Source organism: Gorilla gorilla, chromosome 15 (assembly GCF_029281585.2).
Source record: "Gorilla gorilla gorilla isolate KB3781 chromosome 15, NHGRI_mGorGor1-v2.1_pri, whole genome shotgun sequence".
Classification (NCBI taxonomy): Eukaryota; Metazoa; Chordata; class Mammalia; order Primates; family Hominidae; genus Gorilla; species Gorilla gorilla.
In genome coordinates, this window is record NC_073239.2 from 68,642,189 (window position 1) to 68,668,062 (window position 25,874).

Genomic DNA, 25,874 nt, shown 5'->3' on the forward strand with positions numbered 1-25,874 from the left:
GTTTAAAAAACCCTTCAGTAGAATCTTCATGTATAGGAAGCCAAACAGCTAACATTTAATGAGCATATACTATGTGCCTGTCATTGGAGATTAAGCAAAATATGTAGCTAGTGAAGTGACCCTCTTCTGAGAAGAGCTGAGTAGAGGAGACAGACAACTGAGGAGTACTTACAAGGAGTAATGCATAAGTAGATTATCCACACAAGGAACAACTTCTTACTGAGCATGAGTTAGTCACAGCACCAGACCAGATCCAGGGAGAGGGGAAATAGATCCCACCTCTGAATGGGAAGCATGAGAGTGAGTTTGCAGGTTTCCTTAACATACCATAAGTACCTAACAGTGCCTGGAACATGGTAAGTTTGTAGTAAATGCTAGCTATCATTAGCATTATTATTTTGCCTTTTCTGAACAGTAAGTGAATCTTGGCAAGGAAAACTCTTGCCTGGGATGGATGGATGGATAGACAGATGGAAGGAAATTACATCTCTTTCTTCATTTAGATGTTTCCTTAAATATTGACTCATTAGAGATGCTTCCCTTGATTACCCTATATGAAATAGCATCCACACCACAACCATATCTCCATCAACTCTATCAAGTACTCTGGGCTTATTTTTCTTCATAGTACATATCACCATCTATATCATATGCTTATTGTCTGTTTCTATTAGAGCAGGGTATTTTTGTTAGTGCTGTTAGTATACTCAGCACATACAGCAACATTTGGCAGACAGTAGGTGTTGAATGAAAGAATGAACAAAAACAGAACTCATTTTACTAAAGACATTTTGATATCACTTTTGGGATAGGATACTATACATTAAAGATGATACAGTTTATTCCAGAATGATCTTAGCTACAGTATTCATAGCACAGTATTTGTGTACTTAATACTGTTATCCATTATGTCTTCCTTTGAGGTTGGCATGAGAGTTGCCCATCAGAGTATGTGTGCTCTTAGAAATCGGGACAATATTATCGTTTTAAGCTTCTTGGCAGTGTGATGTGTCCTTAACTAGATGGTGAACTCATAGGTGGAGGGGGAGTATCTAATGCTTTTGTATTCTGCTTTTCAGCAAATAAATATTACCGTACTGTGTGTGTAACACGAGCTATATAAGTGTGTGATGATTAAATTAGAAGATAGGATTCTCTACAATCCAGTTTTCCAAGATAAATTTTTGCCTTGTTTTTGTTAGGTGATGAAGATACCATATTGACTGTTGATACATGCCTACTTAGTCATGCTTCGCTTACAGTAATCTTAACAAATTACCAGCTTTTTACTTTTTTAGAGACAGTCCTAGAATTGAAAATCCTCCTTTGCCTACATTCAAAATGAGACTATATTATGTGGGTAGGAAACTTCTGGTGACCTACTTTTAATTTTAAAATTAAAAAAATACTTACCTTAGTTTTAGATTCAGAAAACAGTTGCAAAGGTGGTATAGAGAGTTTCTGTATACCACACCGGCACCCAGTTTCCCCTGTTGCTAACATCTTACATGATTATGGTATATTTGTCACAACTAACAAATCAGTATTGATACATTATAACGAAACTGCATACTTTCAGGGGTAGTGACCCAGTTTTAAAGCTTATTTCCCACAATTTGTTAAAAATGACAATCAGTATTGAATGCCCATGGGTGGTGGCTTCCTGATTCTTAAAAGAAATGGAGTAATTTTGTAACCATTGGGACTTATCAGGAAATAAGGAGCTTATAATAATGTGCACCTAAAGTTCCAGTGGGGGAATTGTATAGCTTAACATATTGTTTTTGTAAGTTGGATATTAATAAATAAAGAGGCTGGGTGGGGTTTGATCACTATTAAAACTGATTTTTTTTTTGTTCCCTGGAAAATGTTACTACCACATGGTCTACCCTTCGAAGATAATAGATCCTAAGATCATTGGGCAGGAAAGGGTTGCCCTGTAGTAAGAAATGTGTCCTCCTGGGACTGAGTTGAGATTTAGTTTAGGACACAAAATAAGTAGCCAATGGCTGTTGTGAGGCTGACTTCTAGAATTCAAATTGGTATAAATTTAATCTAATTCTTTTCCCCAGGACTGCCCAATTTAAGATTAAGTTTTATACTGGCGCATATTAGAGATATGGCTATTTTGCCATTTCAGTGGAGCCTTTTAATCAGCTTTAATGCTGTCTTGGGTAAAGTAAAAACTTAAACTCTTTCTTTAAGGGCTTTTCTAGTTTGCCATCCTCAAAGCAGAAAAAGCAGCAATGAAGCAGTGCTGCTTCATATCGACTCTGCTTTTATTAAATTTGCTTCAATAATCCTCTTCCAGTCATCTTTTGTGCTGCATATTTGAGCCATAAAATAAGCAAAAATTGTACCCAAATGAAAATTTCAAGTTATTTTAATGAAGCTCTGGAAACATCCCACAGCTCAGAAGATATTTTTTTCTAGTTTATTTTTTAAATTCTGGAAAGTAGGTCAGTAGACATACCCTGCTTTAATTGGTTTAATTAGAAGTGAAAAATTATAGGACTAGCTCAATTTGAAGTATAGATTTAAATAAGAATTACACTGGGATGAGTATTACTTAAGGGTTTGAATTTAAGATGCATTTAATCAAAGCTTATAATTTCTTCTTGAAAAGATTTATATTGCAAAAAGGAAGACTAAGTTGGAATATATCAATATATAGGGGAAAATTTTGTTATGAAATATAACATTTGATAAAATCATTTTAGAATTGTATCTCTAAATGGTATGCCTAAGAATATTGTTCTATAGGACCTTAATAGATATGCCTTGGGGGAAAAAAGTATTGTGTGCTCAAGTAAGTTTGGGATATACTGCATTAAATATAAGAAGTTGCCTGCAACACTTCTCAGAGCCTTTAACACTTTCTGATTTCTAAGAGAGGACATATATAGGGTACAGTACTTTGCAAACCTATTTATCCCTGTACCACCTAGTAACATTTTTCAGGAAAATGTTTTGAGCACACAAATTTGACCTGTTTTAGGAATTCATACCTTTGACAATGTTGAGGACCTTTTTTTTTCTATTATAAAGATGATGTGATATTCACATATATTACTTTTTCCCAATTCTCTATCTTTAAGATATTTTTCCAATGTATTATATTCAGCCCTCTGCTCAGTCCCTTCCTTCTGCTAAGTAAAGTGGTGGTTTCCGTCTGTTGCTACACATCAGAAATACCTAGCTCTGACCCTGGAGATTCTGTATGAATAGAAATGCCAGAATACCTGCTCAGGATTCTGTGTTCGTTACAAACACCCAGGTGATTCTGATGCAGCCAACGCTGGTCCTCCAACTGATGCTTTGGAATTGTTGAAGGAAAAGCATGCGTCTTTTTTTTTTTCAAGATGGATGAGTAGCTTGGGGCATAGTTTGTGGTCCTAGAACACATGGGTTAACCATCCATCCTAGTGAGAACGATAGCACAGGCCTCCGATGACCCCATGAGGTGATGTACTGGCTATAACCTGAGATGATTATTATTCTTTAAGAAAAGCAGAATACTTCTAAATGGGCTTTTAGCCACCTTCCTAATAATGAAGTACCGTATATATGATTACCATTTGTTTTAGTTTCGAGTAATTCCCTTGTAAATGATGTTTTATTTATTCTTTAAGAAGAATACTAGATTATGTTTTCTAAATGTGCCAAGTATCTAAGAATATATTCTTTCCCCTCCTGCTGATAAGAGTTATACATTTAACCTTAAGCAAATCGGCCAAGATTCTATTTCATTTATGCTTTGATTTATGTGAGTATTAATGTATTTTCTGTGAAAATTGTATGGTTATATATACTCTCCACCTAGTAAAACAGTTCCATATTCCTGGAAATAGTCTTTTACATCCTACAAATGTAGCTGGAAAGGAATAATATAAATACTAATGGTTTGACAGACAACTAGTCTTGACTTGTCTTGGTTGAATAGTGTTCTATTAGCAACAATATATGAAATACTAGACACACCCATTAAAAGTAGAAAATACCCACTACTGTTTTAAAATTATTCTGCAAGATCTCACTAATGCAATGAGACATAAAACAGAAATAATGGGTGTAATTATTGAAAATTGGAGATAAAATTTCTATTAGTTGCAAACAAAATTCTCTATGTCAAAGACCTGATAAGTTAAACAATACAGTTAATATGTTTAATACAACTAATTAGATATGAGAGGCATCCAAAATCCATTTTTTCTATACAAACATGGTTTGATATATACAGTCTTGTTTTATCTGTGTATTAATTGGCTTATGAAATAATAAATGGAAAAATCAAGTATGCATTATTAGGTTAAAGAAGCAGGAGAGACAGAGCTATAAAAACTAAGAAGAATGTTGTAAGGAGGGCTTAACAACCAGGATAAATGTTGTAGAGAGATCAATTAAAGTGATGGCCTAGAGATCACGGGCTTCCTTTGGCAGAGCCATGTTGGTGAAGTGAAGGAAGTGTAAGCCAGACCACAATGGTTGAAGAATGAATGTAATGTAAGAGCCAAGACATTTATTTGAGTTTGATAGTTATGAAAAAGAACTAGAATTTTCTTATTGCTGTTGTTTTTGTCATTTCATGTTCAAAACCCTTTATCTCCCATGTGGGACTGAAAACTCCTCCAAGACAGGATCTCTGTTTCTGTGAGGCCTGTAGTACTTAGTACGTCCTTGAATGTGTGAGGCTCTCATTGGTTATAAGTTTAATTCCTGACTGTGGATGAAAGCTTTAAAACTTTGTGGGCAAAATACAGAATGAATTTCAGTGAGTTCCCATGTATTAAATAAGGTGGTGCTGGCTGGAGATATGCTGTCCCTGTGCCCACAATAGTAGTGGTGCTGTGCTCATCTTCCTGACCCGCTCTTCACAGTCTTCACCGCCTTTCTTCAGGAGTCTCTCCTTTGGCTTTTTCACAGCTATGAAACCCACGTAGTCGAACACCATGATGCTTCTCCTGCAGGGCGTGTGATGAGGAGGCGAGCTTGGCTTTGGAGTGCTGGGAACCTGAGGAATTGCAAAGGACCCAGAGCCCAGCCCTGACCACCAGAGTGCCCAAAACACAATGAACAAATTGAATTTTCATAACAACAGAGTCATGCAAGACCGCCGCAGTGTGTGCATTTTCCTTCCCAACGATGAATCTCTGAACATCATCATAAATGTGAGTAGATCCAGTTTTAGAAATGTCTAAATATTGTGTTTTCACCAGTGGCCACATTCAACTTATGACTTGATTAAGGGTGAAATCTTTACAGAATTAGGGCAGTAATCATGTGGCAGAATTGGGTTGTCAAATAGTCCATACATACATTAACTTAGCTTTGTGGCTTGTGTGCAGCTGCCTTCAACATTCTCTCACCTGGGTTAGAATTAGAGGACTGTGGTTACTATATTGAAAAACAGACATTTGCTATTTTTAAACTTTTGATCGAAATATAACTTTTATTGAAGTATATGAATTTATGTCTTAAATGCTTAGAGTTGTCACCCACACACATGAAATGGTAATCATCGCTATTAGGTTGGTGCAAAAGTAATTGTAGTCTTTGATATTACTTTCAATGGCGAAAGCCACAATTACTTTTGCACCAACCTAGATATTTTTTTTTGTTTTTTGTTTTTGCTTTTTGAGACAGAATCTCACTCTGTCGCCCAGGCTGGAGTGTAGTGGCATGATCTCAGCTCACTGCAACCTCCGCCTCCTGGGTTCAAGCGATTCTCCTGCCTCAGCCTGCCGAGTAGCTGGGATTACTGGCACGCACCACCACGCCCGGCTAATTTTTTATATTTTAGTAGCGACGGGGTTTCACCATATTGGCCAGGCTGGTCTCGAACTCCTGACCTCAGGTGATCCGCCTCGGCCTCCCATAGTGCTGGGATTACAGGCGTGAACCACCGCGCCCAGCCTTAGATAGCTTTTTAATATGCATCTTGATTTTATCTTAAGAGTAGCCAAAATCTAGCCAATTTCCAGGACTAGGTGCGTAGGCTGAATATTTGAGCACTAAGCTGTTGCTTATGGTTTGTGAGTCATAGTCAACTTGCTTAGATAACCTGAACATTGAGGAATGTGATTTTTTTTAACTTTAAAAAAATTGAGTTATAATTTACATACTGCAAAGTATAGAAACCTTATGTGTGCAGCTCAATGAATGTTTACAATTGTATACATCCATGTAACCATCACTGTTTGAGATATAAAACATTTCCAGCACCCTAGAAAGATCCTCTGTGACCCCTCCTAGTCAATATCCTTCACCTAAAGGGTAAAAACTATTCTGATCTCCTGTCACCGAAGTTTTGCTTGTTTCTTAACTTCATGAAGCTGAAGGTATGTGATATATTCTCTTCTGGCTTCTTTTACTCAACATTTGTCCTGTGAAATTTATTCATGTGAATCCATGTGACAGTAGTTCTTTTTTTTACATTGTTGTGTGATATTCCATTGTACGAACACACCCAATCTATTCATCTACTGTTGATGGATAGATATTGAGTTGTTTTAAGTTTTGGGCTATTGTAAAACTGTTATGAACATGTTATGTGTATGCACATGTAGAAATATTTCTTGGTTTATACTGAAGAGTAATTGTGAATCATAGGTTACACTATGTTTAGCCTTGGTAGAGACTGCCAAACAGTTTTATGGTAATCAGTGTCATGCCTAAGATTTTTCAACCCCTCTCTGTGTTATCAACTTTCATACTGTTTCTTTCATAGATTGTATCCTGATGGAATTAGAGGAAAAAATTGCCTTAGTGCATGACTTGAATTAGTTTCCTATATGTTACTATATTTTTATTTATTTATTTTGATTTTGATTTTTTTTTTTTTTTTGAGACAGAGTCTTTCTCTGCTGTCCAGGCTGCAGTGCAGTGGTACAATCTTGGCTCACTGCAGTCTCTGCCTTCCAGCTTCAAGCGATTCTCCTGCCTCAGCCTCCCGAGTAGCTGGGACTACAGGTGCCTGCCACCACACCTGGCTAATTTTTGTAATTTTAGTAGAGATGGGGTTTTACCATGTTGGCCAGGCTGGTCTCAAACTCCTGACCTCAAGTGATCTGTCTGCCTCAGCCTCCCAAAGTGCTAGGATTACAGGCGTGAGCCATTGTGCCTGGCTATGTTACTATATTTTTAATCCAATTGCTATATAAAAGAATATTTCTAAATATTATGCTGAAATATATATGACATTTAAATAACTTCATTAAAAAGTTTAGCTAAGAAAAGTTTCTGCTTATTGCTATAGTCATTTTGGCTTTATTCTGACAATCAACCCAGTTTCTTAATTTACTGCTGTATCCTCATTTTTGCTTCTAGGGATTGTCTGAGGATCCAACAGGCCTGCCTATTGGATGAACTTTGTCATCTTTTGGGCAGAATTTCCAATGATTAGCTACATTGCTGCTCAGGGTAACTGAAATTGTTTTTGGATGTGTGAAGTGGTGGGCTACTAGTTTGACAGCATTTGGTTTTTTAAACTGAATAAAAATCGACAATGTATCTCTTTTTTCAGTGGGGGCACTAGCAATACAAGTTATAATTGAATCCTACTTACATATGTGAATATTTTGTTTTACTTTTTATACAGTTATATAAAAGATATCCAATAATTTTAAAAAATACACATAATCTAGGATATATAGCATAAGCACTTAAGAAACTTCTCTCACTTTCATTTGTCTTTTTACGTGGTGCAATGTGTGTGTGTGTGTGTGTGTATACACACAAGCAGGTTGTGGAACAACACCTTACCACATTTAAGTGAAGGGAAGGCTAATCTGACTTAGTGAAGAATACTGAAAGCTGACTATAATTTTCAAATAAATTAATTTATACTAAAATCTCAGCTGAGGAAGATAGTTATAGAGAACAGACTGGAAGATAGCCAGTTCATTTGTTCCTATGGATCAGTGGTTTTGAAACTTGAATGTATATCAGAATTATTTGGAGCAGCTTACTAATATTCAGATTGTGTAGTCTATGGCCATACTACCCTGAATGTTGCCTGATCTCATGTGATCTCAAAAGCTAGGCAGGGTCAGGCCTGGTTAGTACTTGGATGAGAGAAATGCCGACGTAGTGAGTCTGAGGCAGGATGCAAGGATCTGCCCTAAATAGATGCTATAGATACTCTAAAATTTGAGCAAAACAGGCAAAGATCTATGTGCCAGCACCACCTAGTTTCTTTCACTCTCTGGAATTCTGGTTACTCGATTGTGTTTCAGCTTGCCCAGTACCTGGTACCTAGTGGGTACTGAGTTTGTATTAGCTTCATTTCTGTCTTCCCTCTATAGAATAATTGAAGAGTAGTATGGAAGTGAAAACACATGGATATACTTAAAACACACAGACCTGAATTCAAATCTCATATCTGAATGACTTTGGGAAAGTTAATTATACCTCTTCCAGCCTCAACATCTTCACCTTTAAAATGAGAATAATACTTACGCTGCAGGGTGATTGTGAGAATTTAGGATTAACACTCAGCATAATTTCTGATGCATATATAATAGCTGCTATTATCATTTTAATCCCTAGGCAGAGATAAATTATACTTTTTCAACTCTTCTCTTTTACAGTGTTAGTATGATAATCTCTCTAACATGGTTAGGACTATGATCATGGACTATGAGGTCATATATCACGATTAAGGTGGGTTTTGGAGTCACAGGTACCTGGGTTGAAATCCCTACTCCACAACTTTGCAATCTAGGGCAAATTTTCTAGTTGTTTTGTTTTGTTGCTTTGGTTTCCTCATTTGTGAAGTAGGGATAATCTTACCCTATGCACAGGGACATTGCAAGGATTTAAAGATGTCACATGCATGAAGTATTTAGTGAAGTGCCTGGCATATGTGAGTTGCTCAGTAAGTGAACCCTTGAGTGTCAGTTTACTTTTTATTTCCTTGAACTGTTTGTTCATTTCATTAGTGTACTCTGTTAATAAACCAAGATGAAGAGTCTGAATCCCACGTAGGCCTGCAAGATTTCTTATTTCAGGGCAGGTCTAAGGTAGGACACAAGCATGTAGACTCACTGTGCCCAAACTCCTCTCTAGTAAGCGGTTGGACCAAAGAAGGGACTAGGTTACGTAGGATGGAGGCTTCCCCACTACCAGAAAAACAATTCATGGCTGCCAAGAGGCCCTCCCTTTTTACAAAGTGTTATCTTTGTGTTCAGAAAATAGCAGTCAATGTGTATAGAGTTTGAGTGTAATAAATTAACTGTAGCAAAAACGATTTTATTAACTAATTTTTTCATAATTTCTCTCTCTATAACAATGAAAGTTTGTTCCCTGACAGGTGTGGTTGATAGAATGTTGCCTTTTTGCATATGGAATAAATTTAGTGTTTTGGTCATTCTGAATTCCCTGTGAGTTGCATTAATAGAAGCTATTTTAAATGATTTTAATCATCAGGCAAATATGGAAGCTTTGGACAATTTTGGAAGTAAAACCATTGTAAATGTAGGAGCCATAAAGATTTGAGTGAAGTAATTGTGGCCACGAGCTTGTATGTCTTCACTAAGACTAAGCAATTCTTTTTTTCTAGAGTATATTTTAAACATTCCTGCACAATAACAAACCATTAACATTTAGGATCACATGCTATTTTAATTTAAAAGCCATATAGAGGCTGGGTGAGGTGGCTAATACCTGTAATCCCAGCATTTTGGGTGGCTGAGGCAGGAGAATCATTTGAGGTTAGGAGATTGAGACCAGGCTGGGCAACATAGTGAGACCCCTGTCTCTACATAAAATTTAAAAATTAGCCAGGCATGGTGGCACTGCCTGTGGTCCTAGCTACTTGGAAGGCAGAAGTAGCAGGATTGCTTTAGCCTGAGAGGTTGAGTCTGCAGTGAGTTGTGATCGTGCCACTGCACTCCAGGTTGGGCAACAGAGTGAGACCTTGTCTCAAGGGAAAAAAAAATAGTCCATATAGAGTATATTTTTAGATAAAGCTTTAATTCTTATTCTTAATACCTCATACTATATAGCACTTTTTAACATTCCCATTGCTCCTGAAGATTAAAGAACTTGAGAAATTTTACAGTCAGCTAAAATGTAGCCTTAAAGACTCATAATATGCAAATACAGAAAACTCAAGCTTATTTTCACAGCAGGCAAGACTTCAGAGCCATGGCCTTATTTAATTATAGTTTTTGAATAAGAGCACTGCTTACTTGATATTTGTTAAAGAGCTTTACCAGTAGGCTTCAAATACTTGATTTAAACTAGCAGAACAATAATAAATGTATGGGCTGCATGAAGGAAATATATAACGTTATTTGGTCTACAGTCACACAAGGTTAAAACAGTTTATTTCCTATACATTTAGTTTGTGGTTTGGAATTTTAACTTCTTATGGCATTTTATCTTGGCTGCCTTGTACCCAGCGTTTTTAAATACAGTCAAACTAAGGATTAAAGGTGCTGTAAACAACATGACATTTTAAGTCACAAATTTGTAGTACATAGTTCAACTTAAGAATTTTATGTGATAATTGATGTGTTCTCCTCTTCTTTATCATTGTTTACGTTTATTTGTAAAGTAGAATTACGATGATAATGGAACTCAAAATCCAGAGGCCTTTTAAAGTGAATGTTGGAAATGACATAGGACTTCTATAGGACAGAAATCTAGAATGTCAGGTGATTCAACCTAGCTGTACACAAAGAGAATGATAATGATTCCCCATTGGCAAATGTGTTCTCCAGTGGTGTTGGTGGGTGGGTTTGCATTTATACAGTTTTCCTAAAATGCTGAATGGCATATTTATAAAATGGTTTGCTCAGTAATTCAGGGAGTGGTCTTGATCTCTAGTCATGGAACAGAATGAAGGTGAGGAGGAGCCCACAGGGAATCAGATTCCTGGCTTTCATTCATCGGACATTTACTGAGTGCCTACTATACATCCTGAATGTAAAATAAGACACTGTCCCTGCATGAGTTCCTGGTACTTCCAAGCAGCTCACTTGGTGCTACTTTGGTCTTAAATATCTTCTGCTCTTTCCAGTGGGTAAGATACTTTAGGTTGGTTGCTATTTAATAATGAATGTGGAAAAGAGCAGTAAACCCATTCTTCTTACTACAGTCGGAATTATCACCAGTTGTGAATTGTTTACTTTCAAATTTCAAGGGATCTTGGCATGTCTTTATTTTCCTAATCTGAGTTTCATATTAAGATATGATAAAGTCATTAATTCAGAGTTAATTTTTAGAATTTATAATAACTTAAACTCATTGTCATTATCATTGAAAGAAAGGATTTGAAAGCAGATGGTACTAATAAAAGGGGAGAATGCCATATGTAATGCGTATAGGTAAAATGATAAACTGTCATGTTACAATATTTTAATACATATATTTAATAATTAAAGTATTTTAATACACAAATAGCTGTGAGTTGCTGCCTTTGCCACTATTAGTGATATGACTTTAAGCTTTCTGAGTTTTATTTTCAGAAAATAAATTGACCTGGGTGGTTTCTTAAACTCTATCCAAACTCTAATAAACCTTGATGATTCTGAAGTCAACAAGATAGAATCAGCAGAATTACTGTCCTCCATAATACTACTTTAAACATTTGAGAAAGCATTATTATGAGATAATTATTATTTGTAATAATAATACAAATATTATTTGTATGAATTATTATTTATAATAATAATATTGAGAAATAAAGTTGTATCTTTTAAAGACTATCAGTTAACTTTTGACTTGTCAGAATAACTTATTGCCAGAGTTCCAAATTAATATGGCTTTGTGATTGAAGTATACTAAGATTCAGAAAAGGAATCTGGTTTAGGCACTAAAAATATATTAGACAAAATAACAGTGATAAATTAAAAGCTAGGCAGGCTGGGCATGGTGTCTCATCCCTGTAATCCCAGCACTTTGGGAGGCCAAGATGGGAGGATTGCTTGAGATCAGGAGTTTTAAGACCAGCCCAGGCAACATAGTGAGAGACCCTGTCTCTACAAAAAAAAAAAAAAAAAAAAAGGTCGGTTGAGACTCTGTCTTTAAAAAAAAGTCTAGACCAACTCGTAGTACAGTAGATGAGTTTTTGGGGTAGACTATTAGGAGGAAAGCTTTCCTTGAAAAGATACTTGCCCTGAGTAGACATCCCTCAAAAGAAGATATACACATGACCAATAGGCTTATGAAAAAATGCTCAGCATCACTAAATAGCAGGGAAATGTGACATCTCACACCTGTTAGAATGGCTATTATCAAAAAGACAAAAGATAACAAGTGTTGACGAGGATGTGGAGAAAAGGGAACCCTTGTACACTGTTGCTGGGAATGTAAATTAGTATAGACATTATGGAAAGCAATATGGGGTTCCTCAAAATATTAAACATAGTACTACCATATGATCCGGGAACCCCATTCCTGGATATGTACCCAAAGGAGATGAAATCATTATGTCAAAGAGACATCTGCACTCCCATGTATATTGCAGTATTATTCATAACAGTCAAGGTATGGAATCAACCTAAGCGTGTACCAGTGGATAAATGGATAAAGAAAATGTGGCACATACACACAGTGGAACACAATTCAGCCTTTAAAAAGAAGGAAATCATGTCATTTGCAATAATGGATGAACCTGGAGGATGTTAGGTTTAATGAAATAAGCCAGGCACAGAAAGACAAACCCTGCATAATCTAAAAAAGTCTGACTCAGGGAAGCAGAGAATAGAATGATGGTTACCTGAGACTGAGGAGTTGGGGGGACTGGGGAGATATTAGTAAAAAAATACAATATTTCAGTTAGGAATAAGTTCAAGAGATTTATTGTACAACGTGGTAACTGTAGTTAATGATGATGTATACTTGAAAATGCTAAGAATAAATTTTAAGTGTTCTCACCACAAAAAGATACATATGTGACATAATGCATATGTTAGTCTGATTTATTCATTCCACAGTATATACATATATCAAAACATTATGTTGTATACCATAAATATATACAATTTTATTAGTCAATTAAAAAAACAAATGAATAAAACTTTTTAAAAAAAGATACTTGCCAAATAAATATTTTTAGTAATCTGAGTAGGCTATGCTGCTTACTTTCTGAAACTCATTTATCATTTATCATGTACCATGGTTTCAGAGCTTTGTCCATGTATGGTAAGATCTGTGAGTCTTGTACTTTATTACCATGTTGTAAAAACTGGTACTGTGATCATCATTACTGAAACACAACCCCAGGTTAAAGTGATTTGGATAAAGCAGCAGTTGTTTTCTACTGTCAGCTTGTCCTTTCAAGGAATATATTTACGATGCATTAAATTGCCTGATTGTGGCTCCCTGGGTGGACTTAGTTGAATTGTTATTTTATGTCATGCCTTTTTCCCCTACAGGTTAAGATTCTGTGTCACCAGTTGCTGGTCCAGGTTTGTGACCTGCTCAGGCTAAAGGACTGCCACCTCTTTGGACTCAGTGTTATACAAAGTAAGTCTTAGAGCCCTCTCTGATGGATTTAGCCAACTATCCCTGAGGAAATGACATCTTATAGCTATAACTTAAATTGGGCATATTGTTATAAAACTGTGATTGTCAAAATACCCATGGACTGATTTTCATTTTTAGTGTAGGTGTAGTATTTAATTTTTTAATCTCAATTTCTGTGTATTTTTTACAATATTTAGGATTTTAGGCATGTATTTATTATAGTTTGAACTTAAAAATTGATTCCTCTTTGGGAATCTAGATTCTATGTGTTTGCTCTTCCATGTTTTAATGAAGCAAGCTTGATTTTTGTTTCCTTGCATTCAGGGAGCAGCTGGAATACTTAGGAAAGTAATTTAATTTGTTTTACAATTTTTGACATTAAACTGACTTCTCTTTTCAAGTTATCTTGCTATTAACTATATAGTATCACAAAGTAATTATTAATTTAATCTTATTTTTTATTTTTCTGTCTTACCCCTTCTCTATTTTCCAGTCAGACTATATGACTTGGAAATATCGGGTCAGTTTCTTCTATATTCTTTATGAGGAGAAGATTTTTAAGTAAAGGACTTCATATAAGCTTTCTTCTCTCATAACACCTTAGTTAGAGTTAAATTTCTGGGACTTCTCTAAAGCCATTTATTATAAGCTTTCTTCCTTCAAATGATATTTTTAAATTTCTCTAATTTAGTCTTCTATATATCTTTGCTCATTTTGTCAAGAAGAGTTTTTTTTGGTGCGGTGTATTTAATTCTAATTCTTGAATATGGTTTATTTTCTACTGCTGGAATTGGTTTAAATTTAAAGGCTTAAGATATCTTGGAAATCTGGTCAATACAATAACATGTTTACACCTGCCAAGTTGGAAAGGATATCAGTATAAAGTAGGTCAGCTGATAAACAAGGACCCTTTCCCCCAAAATGTAGACTGTTTTCAGTTGCCTTTTTAGGAGAGGCTAAAGAGCATGGAGCAGGGAACACATCAGGACCTTGTGAATCAGCCATTTGCTCTTCAGTTTCTTCCTGTGGTAGTTAAAACAATAAAACACTGTTGCTAAGCTCCATCCTTGTGTTAGTGCATACTTCAGTCGTTCTTTCAGGGAAGAGTCTGAGAGCCATAAGAGGCTCTATAGATTCTAAGTAACTTTTAGTATTCCATGCTCAAAGTTAATTCTTCTTACAACAACTACTGCTAGATCCTTATTGTTCAACAAATAAGTCCAATAAAACCAGTTTATAGCTTCCTTAGGTTTCAAAATAATTTTTAAGATGTCCTTTTTAAAAAAGAGATAGTAGTATGGTGAAAGAACATTGAAATAAGAATTGGTTGACCTGGTTCTAATTCCGGTTCCACCCCTAACTAGCAGTGTGACTTTGGACATGCCACTTGACTTCTCTCAATGTCAGTTTTTTCGCGTCAAATGGAAATTACTACTCCACCAGCTTTGCAGGATTAATGTGCTTTGAGAATTCTTAAGGTATAAAGCTCTGGTCAGATTGTAGGTGGCAGAGGTATAGTGGCAGTTTAAAAATATATATATGTACTATTATGGTGAACAGTCTTAATTCTATTCATTATGTTGCTTCTTTAGGTGGGAACTCAAGCCAAACACAAATCAGTTTCGACAGGAAGATTGTCTGGTCTTGTCTATTTCATGTTTAATCAGTGATATGAGAGATGGGAGATAGTGTTAGTTGACCTAAGTAGCATTCCTTTTTTTGTCTCTGGGATCTCTTTTCTAACCCTTTCATTAAAATTGGTTAACTTAATGTCATTTATAACCAACGAGTAACTTTACCCTTCTTATTTTCTTCTGGCATTTTTCCAGTCAAGTCCCAGTATTCAGCTTGGAGTCAAAGTGTAGCAAAGTGTGCACATCTTTGGAGTAGTCAAAGAGACACACTTCCAGAACAGGTACATTTTTATGCAGAGCTTTCCGTGAAGATGTCTCCTTAGTGTGATAGTTAGAATAAAAGGAATTTTAAAAAGACTTGAAACTTTGTACAATATAGGAATGCCAAAGACTTCTTTTGAAGTGAAATATCTCTCTCTTTTAAAAGATTATCTTTGGGAAATATGAAAACGTTTGTTTTCTACCAGCTTCTTTTCACGTGTTTAGATCACTTTAACATAGGTTTTAGCAGTCTTATTTTCTGTTCATCTTATGAGCATCATCCCCTGGAAGGGATATTTTGGCATCCATACTTGTTTTTCATAAAATGTTTCTTCTCTTTTCCATGAAATTGATCCCAAAGGCAGTGCGAGTAAGGGTTTATCATTTTGTCATGCTGTGTTTTGCTGTGTGTGGAACACAGACAAGAAATAGTCTTAAAGATTAGTCTTCACAATATGTGGGTCAGACTTCTCACTTGGAAATGAGCTGATACCGTGTTTTCTAATTTCTTACATAGCAATTAAGATAGTGTTTCTGCCCTGCTTTATTATTTTGTACCTGTAAGAGCAGTCTTCTTTGAGCTGAACAAAAGCATGTTTTCCTAAGACTAACACCCACAGTGTTAGAAGTTAGACTATAAGTCATAATGACCCTAGAAACTAAGAAAAAGCAGAAGTTGGAAACTAAGATTTCTTCTAAATATTATATACTTTAATAGTATGTGTTCTGTATTGCAAAAGCAAAATAATTCACAAGTATCTCATTAATGTCTAGTTCACAGAACCTTTTGTCTTCTAGTATCTCTTTGGGTTTTCTAATATGTGAATTCAGACTACATTCACAAGTCTTGAGGCTTTAAAAGAAACTTGTTTCTTTCTATATTTTTTTTTTCTTTTAAAAATCCTTTCTTTAGCATGTGGTCTCCTTTTTTTTTAATGTACAGATAATGAACATGTGTATATGGAGTTGTCACAAAAGCTTTACAAATATTGTCCAAAAGAATGGAAGAAAGAGGCCAGCAAGGTACGACAATACGAAGTCACTTGGGTGAGATTACATTTATAAGCAAAATTATTTTGATTTTTTTAAAAAAATGTTTATTTTAGCTGTTATACATTAGAAGAAAACTGTAAGCAATACTTTATGTACTATACTATATTTTCTACTATATCTACTAAGATATATAGTATATATATAGTATATATATATACACTTTAGAACTTACAATTTTCTTTTCCCATTTTCTATATATGCTGAGTATATATGTAGTAGTATATATACTTAGTAGTATATATATAGTAATATGTATAGTAGTATATAAATAGTATATATACTTAGTATATATAGAAAATGGGAAAAGAAAATTATAAGTTCTAAAGTGTATATATGTACTTAGTATATATAGTAGAAAATATAGTATAGTATATAAAGTATATATAGTATATATACTTAGTATATATAAAAAATGGGAAAAGAAAATTATAAGTTCTAAAGTGTCACATTAATCAAGTATTAATAGCTTATAGAAAATAATAAATAGAATCTGGATTATCTGTTAAATAATGTTGGATAATAACTTTAGTAATCTTGGAATAATGCTTTTAAATGAAAAGTATGGAAAAATTATTTGCTCTTCTTTTGTGGCTATGCTAGGTGTCAAAATTGCTGTTCTAGAAGTTATTACTAATTTTTAAATCTACTTTTACTGTACTTGCATTTGATGCTTTGTCCATTCATTGTACTGGTGCTTTATTTCACAAACATTAATTTCATTTACGTGAGAGAACATTAATAGGGAATTCACCTGGTGTTTCCAGAACCTCCCTAGTAAGTCAGGAATAGTAATCCTAGATCCTCTAATTTGTATTTAAGAAGTCTTGGAGTAAACTAGAAGGCTACTTCAAAGCCAGCTGCAAAGTAAAGAACATGAATGTCTAAATAAACAAACAGCATATTAGAATTTGGTATGTGGAATGTCAGAGGAACAAGAGAACATTTGTAATAAGGAGCAAATGGTCACAACAGGGAACAGAGCTGAGCGAGGAGCTGGGTCTCAGCTAGAAATTTCCACTGGCATTTATTTTTATCTTCCCTTATGTTGTCATTGGCATTACAGTGAATGAAAATCAGATAGAGGGATGGTGCCCTGTTTCGCTTTATAACTTCCTAATTGTATATGAACCTGGTATCTATATAGGACAACTGTCTACCTACTACAAGCCCCTACTCATTATAAGTAAATAAAACCTATCAGTGATCAAAAAGTATCTTGCAAATAATTGTATTTTGGTTGCTTTTGAAACCCATTTTCAAAGTAACTAGAAATAGCTTGATTTTTGTGTGTGCTTTTGTTTCTAGGGTATCGACCAATTTGGGCCTCCTATGATCATCCACTTCCGTGTGCAGTACTATGTGGAAAATGGCAGATTGATCAGGTAAGAGGACAGGGGGTGATTCTAAACGCTTTTTTTCCCCCCATGGCACTTTTTCTAACATACCAAATAAGTTACGTGTGTTTATTCTTTGTCTTCACCTTTAGGATATAAACTCTGTAGGAGCAGCAATTTTTTTCTTTTTAATATTTTATACGCTGGTATATCCTCAGTCCCTAAAACAGATACAATAGGCATTCAGTAAATATTTGTTAAATGAAAGAATGTTAGACTATTGATAAAAATATTAACAGTATCATTGGCCCACATTTTCTCCACTCCACGTTTTCATAACCAAATCAGTCTCCAAAAAGATACTTATTTCAAGAAGAAACTAGCACTTTTGTAAAGAGTGAGGAGGTTGATTAAAAGATTATGTTCTTTTCCAGTGGTAAGGTGGGAGTGGGTCAGAGGCAGGAACTCTCCTATAAAAGTGGATGGGTGTTTATATAATCGGTTTTCTTTTCATGTTTGGGGTCTTGTTTATATTCTTGGCAGTAGCCTTAAAACCAAGATTAAGCCCAGTTAAGCTATCCTATCAGAATCTTAGATGCAATTTGACAAGGGCAGGTAATTGATTCTTTTTCTGGAGGTGTGTGCATGGACAGTAGTAGGCTCAGGATGCAAATTCAGAATTCACCATTTCAGAAGCTCAGTCTGTGTAGGAGGATTCAGTGCTAGAAAACTTTCAGAAGTGATTTCTTGGCCGATAGAAAATACTAGAAATATGAACTCTGTTTTGCTTATATATTTTTAAACTTTGAGAAGTTCCATGTGAAAGAAACAAAATACATTTGGCTAGTGAGTTATATGTAAAATTAGCTCTTGATATTTTTATCAATGCCAGATGCAAATTAAAAAGTAAAAAAATTAGCCCATAAGGATTTTTTTAAAAAAGGCTAAGACACTTTATTAGTTATTCTTAGTTTACATACAATTTTTACTTATTTTACCTGGTAAGTGTGGCATGACCTGGAAAGAAGGAATATATATATTTAAAAAATAGTTAACCCCCTGGGGCTAAGTTTTAATGCATGCCTATACTTCTGCCCCTTTTTCCCAGGCATGAACCAGTCCAAACCATCTGTGGTTGGCATTATAAACAAAAGTGCTCTGAAAAGTACTCTGTCCTAAGGGGGGAAAATTTACATAAATGCTTTATTTTTAAGCTCTTTCTACTTAACCATGGTCTTAGTTTAAATAAACCCATATGTGTTTATTGTTATCTGCTAATGACATCAGCTATGAATCTCAGGTAAACATTCAACCTGAAATAATGTAGAGGCAAATGAGCTCATTAAAATATGTACACACACATTTTTAGTTTGATCACAAAAGCATCGTATTTGCCAGTAAATATTTTTTGGAGCTTTTACCATGTTTTCCCCAGTCAGCATTTCTTAACGTATTTAATGGTGACTGTATATATTTCTGATCTCAAGAGATAGTAATGAGTGCTCTGTTAGTATTTCCTTTTGTGGGGAGTATAATAATTGTCGTGACATGTGCCTATAAAAACATAACAGTAATGTAACATTCACTTCAAAAAAATCCCCAAAACAAGATTTAAGGAAAGCGTTCATTGCATTTCTTCTTGGAGAAGTTTAAAAAACGGAAAAGAAACCTTTGTTAAGCAAATTTTTTTCCAGAAGAGTATATATGCAAATACTTATAAAGGGCCTTAGAGTATTTGTAGTGTGTTCAGTTAAAACATAATAAAAAGAACAGCAAAACACTGAAGTAGGATTGCTCCTTAGATTTTTCCTTATTTATGTCACGTGTGCAGCATCATTGTAGCAAAATTAGTACAGACAACACATGTCTAGCTTCTATTCTAATACTTGTTCAGTGAAATATTTACTATTTTAGAGTGGAATGATTCAGACCTTTTTCTTCTCTGAACGAATCAAATGCTGTAAGCCTTAGGAAACGTTATTTTTATTGTCTGGATAGTCTGACTTGGGGTTCTGACCCCCTGCAACCTCAGTGAGGCAGCTATCAGATATTAGCTACAACCGCTTCCTTTTCAGTGAGGTGGGAGGGAGGAGCAGAAACAGAAGGGTTCCTGTCACCAGATGGAGAGAAGGATTTGGGTTCTGTTTACATGTCATTGGATTGTTCCATCAAAATGTGAGTTCTGTTTTCTTTTATTTTTCTAGTGACAGAGCAGCAAGATACTATTATTACTGGCACCTGAGAAAACAAGTTCTTCATTCTCAGTGTGTGCTCCGAGAGGAGGCCTACTTCCTGCTGGCAGCCTTTGCCCTGCAGGCTGATCTTGGGAACTTCAAAAGGAATAAGCACTATGGAAAATACTTCGAGCCAGAGGCTTACTTCCCATCTTGGGTAAGCACTGTTTTCAAATTAGAAAGAGTGTTTTCTCTCTTTCTAGTTTGTAGTGTTGCTACTCAAACTCTTTAAGAAATGGGAACACAGATGTTCTGTGGCCAAATTCTTTGTGATGCCCAGATATTTAATGCTTAAGAACGTGGTGCACATCATGTCTTCATGTACTTAGTCTGCTTATGGTGAATGGGGTAGAGAATTGCCATCCATCCTGATAATACGGTGGAGCTTGGAATTTACCAGCCTCCTTTCGGCATTGACATGCCCTTGACCTTCTTGCCTACTCTTACCGAAGCAGTATTTTCTCCCTTTGAAGGCAGAAAAACATAACTCTTTAAAAAGTAAGATTATTCCTCGCTTTCCTTTGCTGCGAGAACAAGTATGTCAACTTCTGGCTCCGGCCTCCATGTCCTCCGCTCTCAGGGGAGGAACTAACCCCTTCTTTCAGCAAGAAAATGTGGGTTATTCCAACGTGAACTGTCTCAGCTGCGCTTTCTCCACTCCACCCTGTCTGTTTCTCTTCCCATCCTTCCTCCATGTCTATGCTGTATTTTCTGTCTCTCTTCTGTATCATTAGCCCCTCCCCAAACTAACTCTTCTTCAGTGGGAACATGCAAAACATGTTTGGTTCTCACTCACCCATCCTTGAGAAAGAAAGTGGGGAGGGAAAGAAGAGCTACTACTCTTGCCTTTCCTTCTCAGTAAAGCATCTTGAAGAGGTAGTGTGTATTTGATTTTTTCAGCTTCTTTACTTCCCACAAGTGTTCCTCAAGCCATTTCCATCTGCCTTCTTTCCCCATCAGTCCACTCATGGTGCTGCCTGTTAGGTTGCTTTATATCAATATAGTAAAGAAGTAAAAAATTAAATATGCACTACTTTTGCTTTATATTGACACCAGTTGCTTTATATTAACATATCCAGCAGACTCTTTTCACTAAATTTTGCTGCTGTACCTGACACTTAACTACTCACATCTTGGGAGATCTCATCCAAATTAATGCTTTTAACGATCACCTACGTGAAGGCAAGTCCCAAATCTGTTTCTTTCTCCTATATCCATAAGGTAGCTGTTTACCCATAGGCCCTTCAAACTCAAGATGTCCTAAATCAAATTCATTTTCTTGCCACCTCATTTCTACGTATTCCTACTTCTGAGTACGTGGGAGTCATACGGAACTCTGCCTTATCACCATTCTTCTCCCTGTCCTGTCCCATCAACTGCAACACCTTGTAATGTCTGTGCTTGAATACCAGTCACCCAGCTTAAGAAATAAAATTCTCTTCTATTTTTGTTGCCATTAGCCTTCCTAAATGTCCATTGCCTCCTCTCCCTGTCTTAGCTCCTACTGTTTCTAGGTTCGTGTTCTCAGCAGCACTGTTGCAGAAACTTGTCCCTGCTTCGGTCTTTACTCCACAGCTTGCAGATGAGATGATTTTGCTTCTGACTTAAACTTTCAGGGCCTCCTCTGTCACCTGTGGAGTGAAGCTCAGGCTCCCATGCATAACCTAGAAACTCTCCAGATTATAGTCCCTGCCAGCCATTCCAGCTTCCTTTCTGGTTGTCCTGCACGTTGAACTTTAGGCTCTGGCAACATCCAGCCATTGGTATGTCTCCGTACTTACTGTGGTGTTTCATGCTTCAGGTCTTTCTTCTTGCAGTTCCTTTAGCCAGTGAAGCCCCTGTCTGTTTCACCTGGCTAACTCCTATTCATCCTCCGAGACTCAGCCCAGGTGTCGCTCCTTCTGGGCCGACCATCTAGGTGCCCAGTGCTCAAGAAGAACCTGGGAATAGTGTTTTACATCTTATTTTAAAATGATTTATTTCTTGCTCCCAGTAAACTGTTTCTTAGTGTGTTCTGAAAGACGGGCATAACCTTAACCTTTTCTGTTTCATCAGCTCTTCATATTGAGGTACTCAGTAATTTTTTGTTGTGTGACTTAGAGTGCTTCATTTTTTGGAGAGAAATCACAATGTCTGTCAAACTATTGCTCTCTGTAGCATGTTTGCATTCTCTGGTTGTCATCAGGTGCTCACTGAATATTGATTATTGAAATCCAGTTAGTATGCCAGGGCAACCAGTGTGCTGAGATATCAGTTTCCCCCACCCTTGGGATCACCAAAGCCATCTGCTTTAGTGCCCTTACAAATACTGTTTTCAGTGTGCTTTTGACCTGAAAAAAAGGTTGATAAATAACTGATTTAAGTGATTACCATGTGAAAAGAACCTGGAAAGAAAAATCTGTGTAACTTGAGTTCTTAGCAGAACTTGACAACTGACTATTAATTCATCATATTTAATTCTCTGTAAAATATTCAATAGGAAGAAACAAAATGTCAATATAAAGACATTTTAAAACCAAAAAGTCTGTAATTTTTAAATTTTGATTATTTTAAGCACGACTCTTCTGCTCACATTGCATAATTCTTTCCATCTGTTAAGTTCCTTATGGAATCAGCTAAGACTTTAATCAACACCTTTCTCTTAGCCTGCAGCTGCTGGATACTATATATTTGACATCTGAAAGCCCAGAGTACTGTCTGATGAAAATCTAAGTCACAGTGAATCACAATGAGTGTTTGAATGAAACGGTTTTCTCATAAGTATTCCAGCAGTGTTCATATCAGCCTCTTATGCAAGAACCAAAAATGTTTTAGAGAATTTCTCCCAGTCCCCTGCCTTCTTTTGATTAACATTTAGAACCTCCCACTCTGTGGCTGTAATTTTCTTAAGAGTTAGGTAGGATCCAGGACCTGAAGATGTGCCTACTATAGATGTATTTCATGGTACCAAGTATAAACTTGCAAGTATAAACAATTATGTGTACAAAATTATGAAAGTTTGTGTAGTGTTTTTCTCTTGGTGACTTTAAAGCAAAGATAACTTATTTTTCCTATTTGTTGTGATTTTTCTTCTTAGGTATTCAGCAGTACAACTAAGTTGACTCTATAGCTTCTAGTATTAGCTGATTTAGCCTAGTAACATAACAGATGGTGAAAACAGAAAGAATTTTCAATGCAAACCAACCAGTTTACATGGCCTATTTTAGCTTCTCATTCTTTCATCATTTTGGGGGTGGGGGTAGAACTTACATCTCTCCAACAAATGTTGCATTGCACACCCCTTGTATCCCAACAGGTTGTTTCCAAGAGGGGGAAGGACTACATCCTGAAGCACATTCCAAACATGCACAAAGATCAGTTTGCACTAACAGCTTCCGAAGCTCATCTTAAATATATCAAAGAGGCTGTCCGACTGGATGACGTCGCTGTTCATTACTACAGATTGTATAAGGTATGAAACGGCAACTAAGTCTTCAGCTTCTGAGAAAAAAAAATCTTCTCAATAGGACTGAGAAGGAAAACCTAAGGATTTCATTTCCATTAAAAATTATTTCATTTTTTACATGCTTTTAAAAGAGTTTCATTGAACTGCTTTTTGTTATTGCAGGTCAGTCTTGGAGGCCATGGTGCTTTTCCTCTGGTCTGGAAGCGGGGTGGAGTATTTTTTAATGGTTCTAATAGTGAGATGACAATTGGCTATAAGATGTTAATCTGACTTTTTCAGTGATTATGGCATTGTTATTTCTCTCCTCCCCAAATCTGCTTTTCTGCTTTGGGGAATAGCATTTGCAACTTCTTTGATAAATAATTTTTAATATTCCTCAAAGTGAAGCTATACCTGCGTTGTATCCGTCAGTTACAAGAACATTACCACAACAGGTAATGTTTATGGAGTCCTGTGTTTACTGGGCACGCTTTATATGTGTTTTTTTTAATCCTCATAACTTTATATGAAAGGTACTTTAATCTTTATTTTACAGACCAGGACACTGAGGCTTAAAGAGATTAAATGAATCACCTAAGATCACAAAACTAAATGGCAAAGCCAGGATTTAGTCAAGGCCTTCTTGATAACATAGGCTGTGAGCCTAAGGCACTGTATTCCACACGTTCCTCACTCTCGGAAGTTACTCTCCTTTGTGTCCCATGTACCTCTAGCCTCGTTTTTCCTTTCTGGGGCAGAGGTCACACACCCAAATAACAACTGGGGCCATGCTCTGCAGGGAATCACTCACAGTACTCTATATCATCTTGTCTTCTCTTCCCCTCCTCCTCCTAACCCCTTTCACTATTCCATCAGTGCCACTTTGTTGGCAAGAACTCCTGAATACCCACTTAAGTATTCAAAGGTATATTCTCAAACCAAATGGATGAAGTGGTTAAGAGCACTGTAAGTTGAGCCTAACTGCCTAGGATTGAATCTCAGCTTGGCCTCTTACTATGTGACCTCAGGCAAGTTACTTACTTAACCGCTCTAAACTTCAGTTTCCCCATAGTTAAAGGGGACAGCAACATACCTGCTTTTTAGGATTGCTGAATACTAAAGGAATTGTTGGATGAAAAACTGCTTAAAACAGTGCCCAGCACATGTTAAGCATGATGTTAAGTTGGCTGCTGTTACCATTACCATTGATAGTATTATGCTTGTTATCTCTACTTTGCCTTTTGTGGTAGGATTAGCATAGCTAGACCATTGGAAACTGGGCTTTAGTTTGGATGTATTGCTCAGTAATCTTCTTAGCTGGTTCAGAAAACTTAAGGGACCAACTGATGTTTTTTCTATCTCTCTTCTATGCCCAAGAGATGCATTATTAATGCCCCATCATCCTTGAAAGGCATAATTGAGTTCCATAAGATCTCTTTGGCTAAATTCCTAAAGGACTGAGTTGTAATTTTTTTTTAGCCTGAAGAGATTTTATTTGTGACACCTCAATTGACACAAGAAGATGCAAATAAATGACAGTTTTGATAATTAGTTTATATTTTAAAATGTATTAGAAGTATGAATGATATGTTGGAAAGAGTAAGAGTGTGGCTTTGGAATCAGATGTCAATTAGAAACCCTATGTCACTACTCACTATAGCTGGGATCCTAGGCAACTATAATCCTGAGCTGTCTATTAAGTGGGGATGATACAATATGCTTCACAAGGTTGGGAGGCTTTGGTGAGATAATGAATCTGAAATAATGAGGTGGAATACCTGGCACATTAGTGAGTGCTCAATAACCATTAATTGCTTTTTGCCTTATTTGCTGGGGAAGCTTGCTATTTTAAAGAATCCTATTAAGAAATAAGAATCTTTTGTTGAAGTAGATATCCCCAATTTATCTTTTGTGTAAAACTTAATTTTCAAGTTTACTTAAAGTATGGCGCTTCTGAATTGCATAGAAAATGACTCTTATCCGCTAAAAAGATTTTTAGTAAAAATGTAACATAATGAAGTGGGGAAAAAAGATATTGGCTGATTCACAGTTTTTATTCTTTGGAGAAATTCAGCGGCAGCCATTAAATCTGCTTCATTTAGGGGCTGCTCATAAACGGGAAATAAGGTAGACAAAGGACAAGGGAACATTCTGGAAAAAAAAACCCCGTTTTGTGCCCCTTTCCCACCAATATATACCGTATACTTGAAAACCAGCATTTTTATGAACATAGCCTTATTTTGGAAAGCAATCTGTACATCCTTGAAAGCGAAATTGACCAAAACTCATATAATGATGGATTCATTTCTCCTCTTAAAGCTTATGCTATATGTGTTTTTCTTGATGTAAAAATATACTAGTTGGAAAGAAACAGCCTAAATAGTAGAAATAGGCTGTGTCTTATATTTATAATGCCAGGTGAGGACACATTTTTAAAAAATATTTCATCCCATGTTCATGG

At 36.0% G+C, this 25,874-nt stretch overlaps 1 protein-coding gene across 16 annotated transcripts in view; it reads left to right on the forward strand.

Annotated features, from left to right (window-relative positions):
• FRMD6 (FERM domain containing 6) overlaps nucleotides 1-25,874 on the forward strand; it is a 78,946-nt gene that overhangs the window by 32,952 nt on the left and 20,120 nt on the right. For 4 of the 16 annotated variants that reach the window (XM_031001875.3, XM_055361501.2, XM_055361504.2 and 1 more), the window contains exons 2-7: nucleotides 4,924-5,168; nucleotides 13,383-13,473; nucleotides 16,312-16,415; nucleotides 17,727-17,803; nucleotides 19,960-20,146; nucleotides 23,285-23,440. In XM_031001875.3, the coding sequence (XP_030857735.1) occupies nucleotides 5,070-5,168; nucleotides 13,383-13,473; nucleotides 16,312-16,415; nucleotides 17,727-17,803; nucleotides 19,960-20,146; nucleotides 23,285-23,440 (714 nt within the window). In that variant the 5' untranslated portion in view covers nucleotides 4,924-5,069. Of the gene's footprint in view, nucleotides 1-4,923; nucleotides 5,169-7,326; nucleotides 7,420-8,587; nucleotides 8,662-13,382; nucleotides 13,474-16,311; nucleotides 16,416-17,726; nucleotides 17,804-19,959; nucleotides 20,147-23,284; nucleotides 23,441-25,874 lie in introns of those variants that run through there. The other 12 variants (XM_031001876.3, XM_055361505.2, XM_055361506.2 and 9 more) reach the window with 5 other exon arrangements.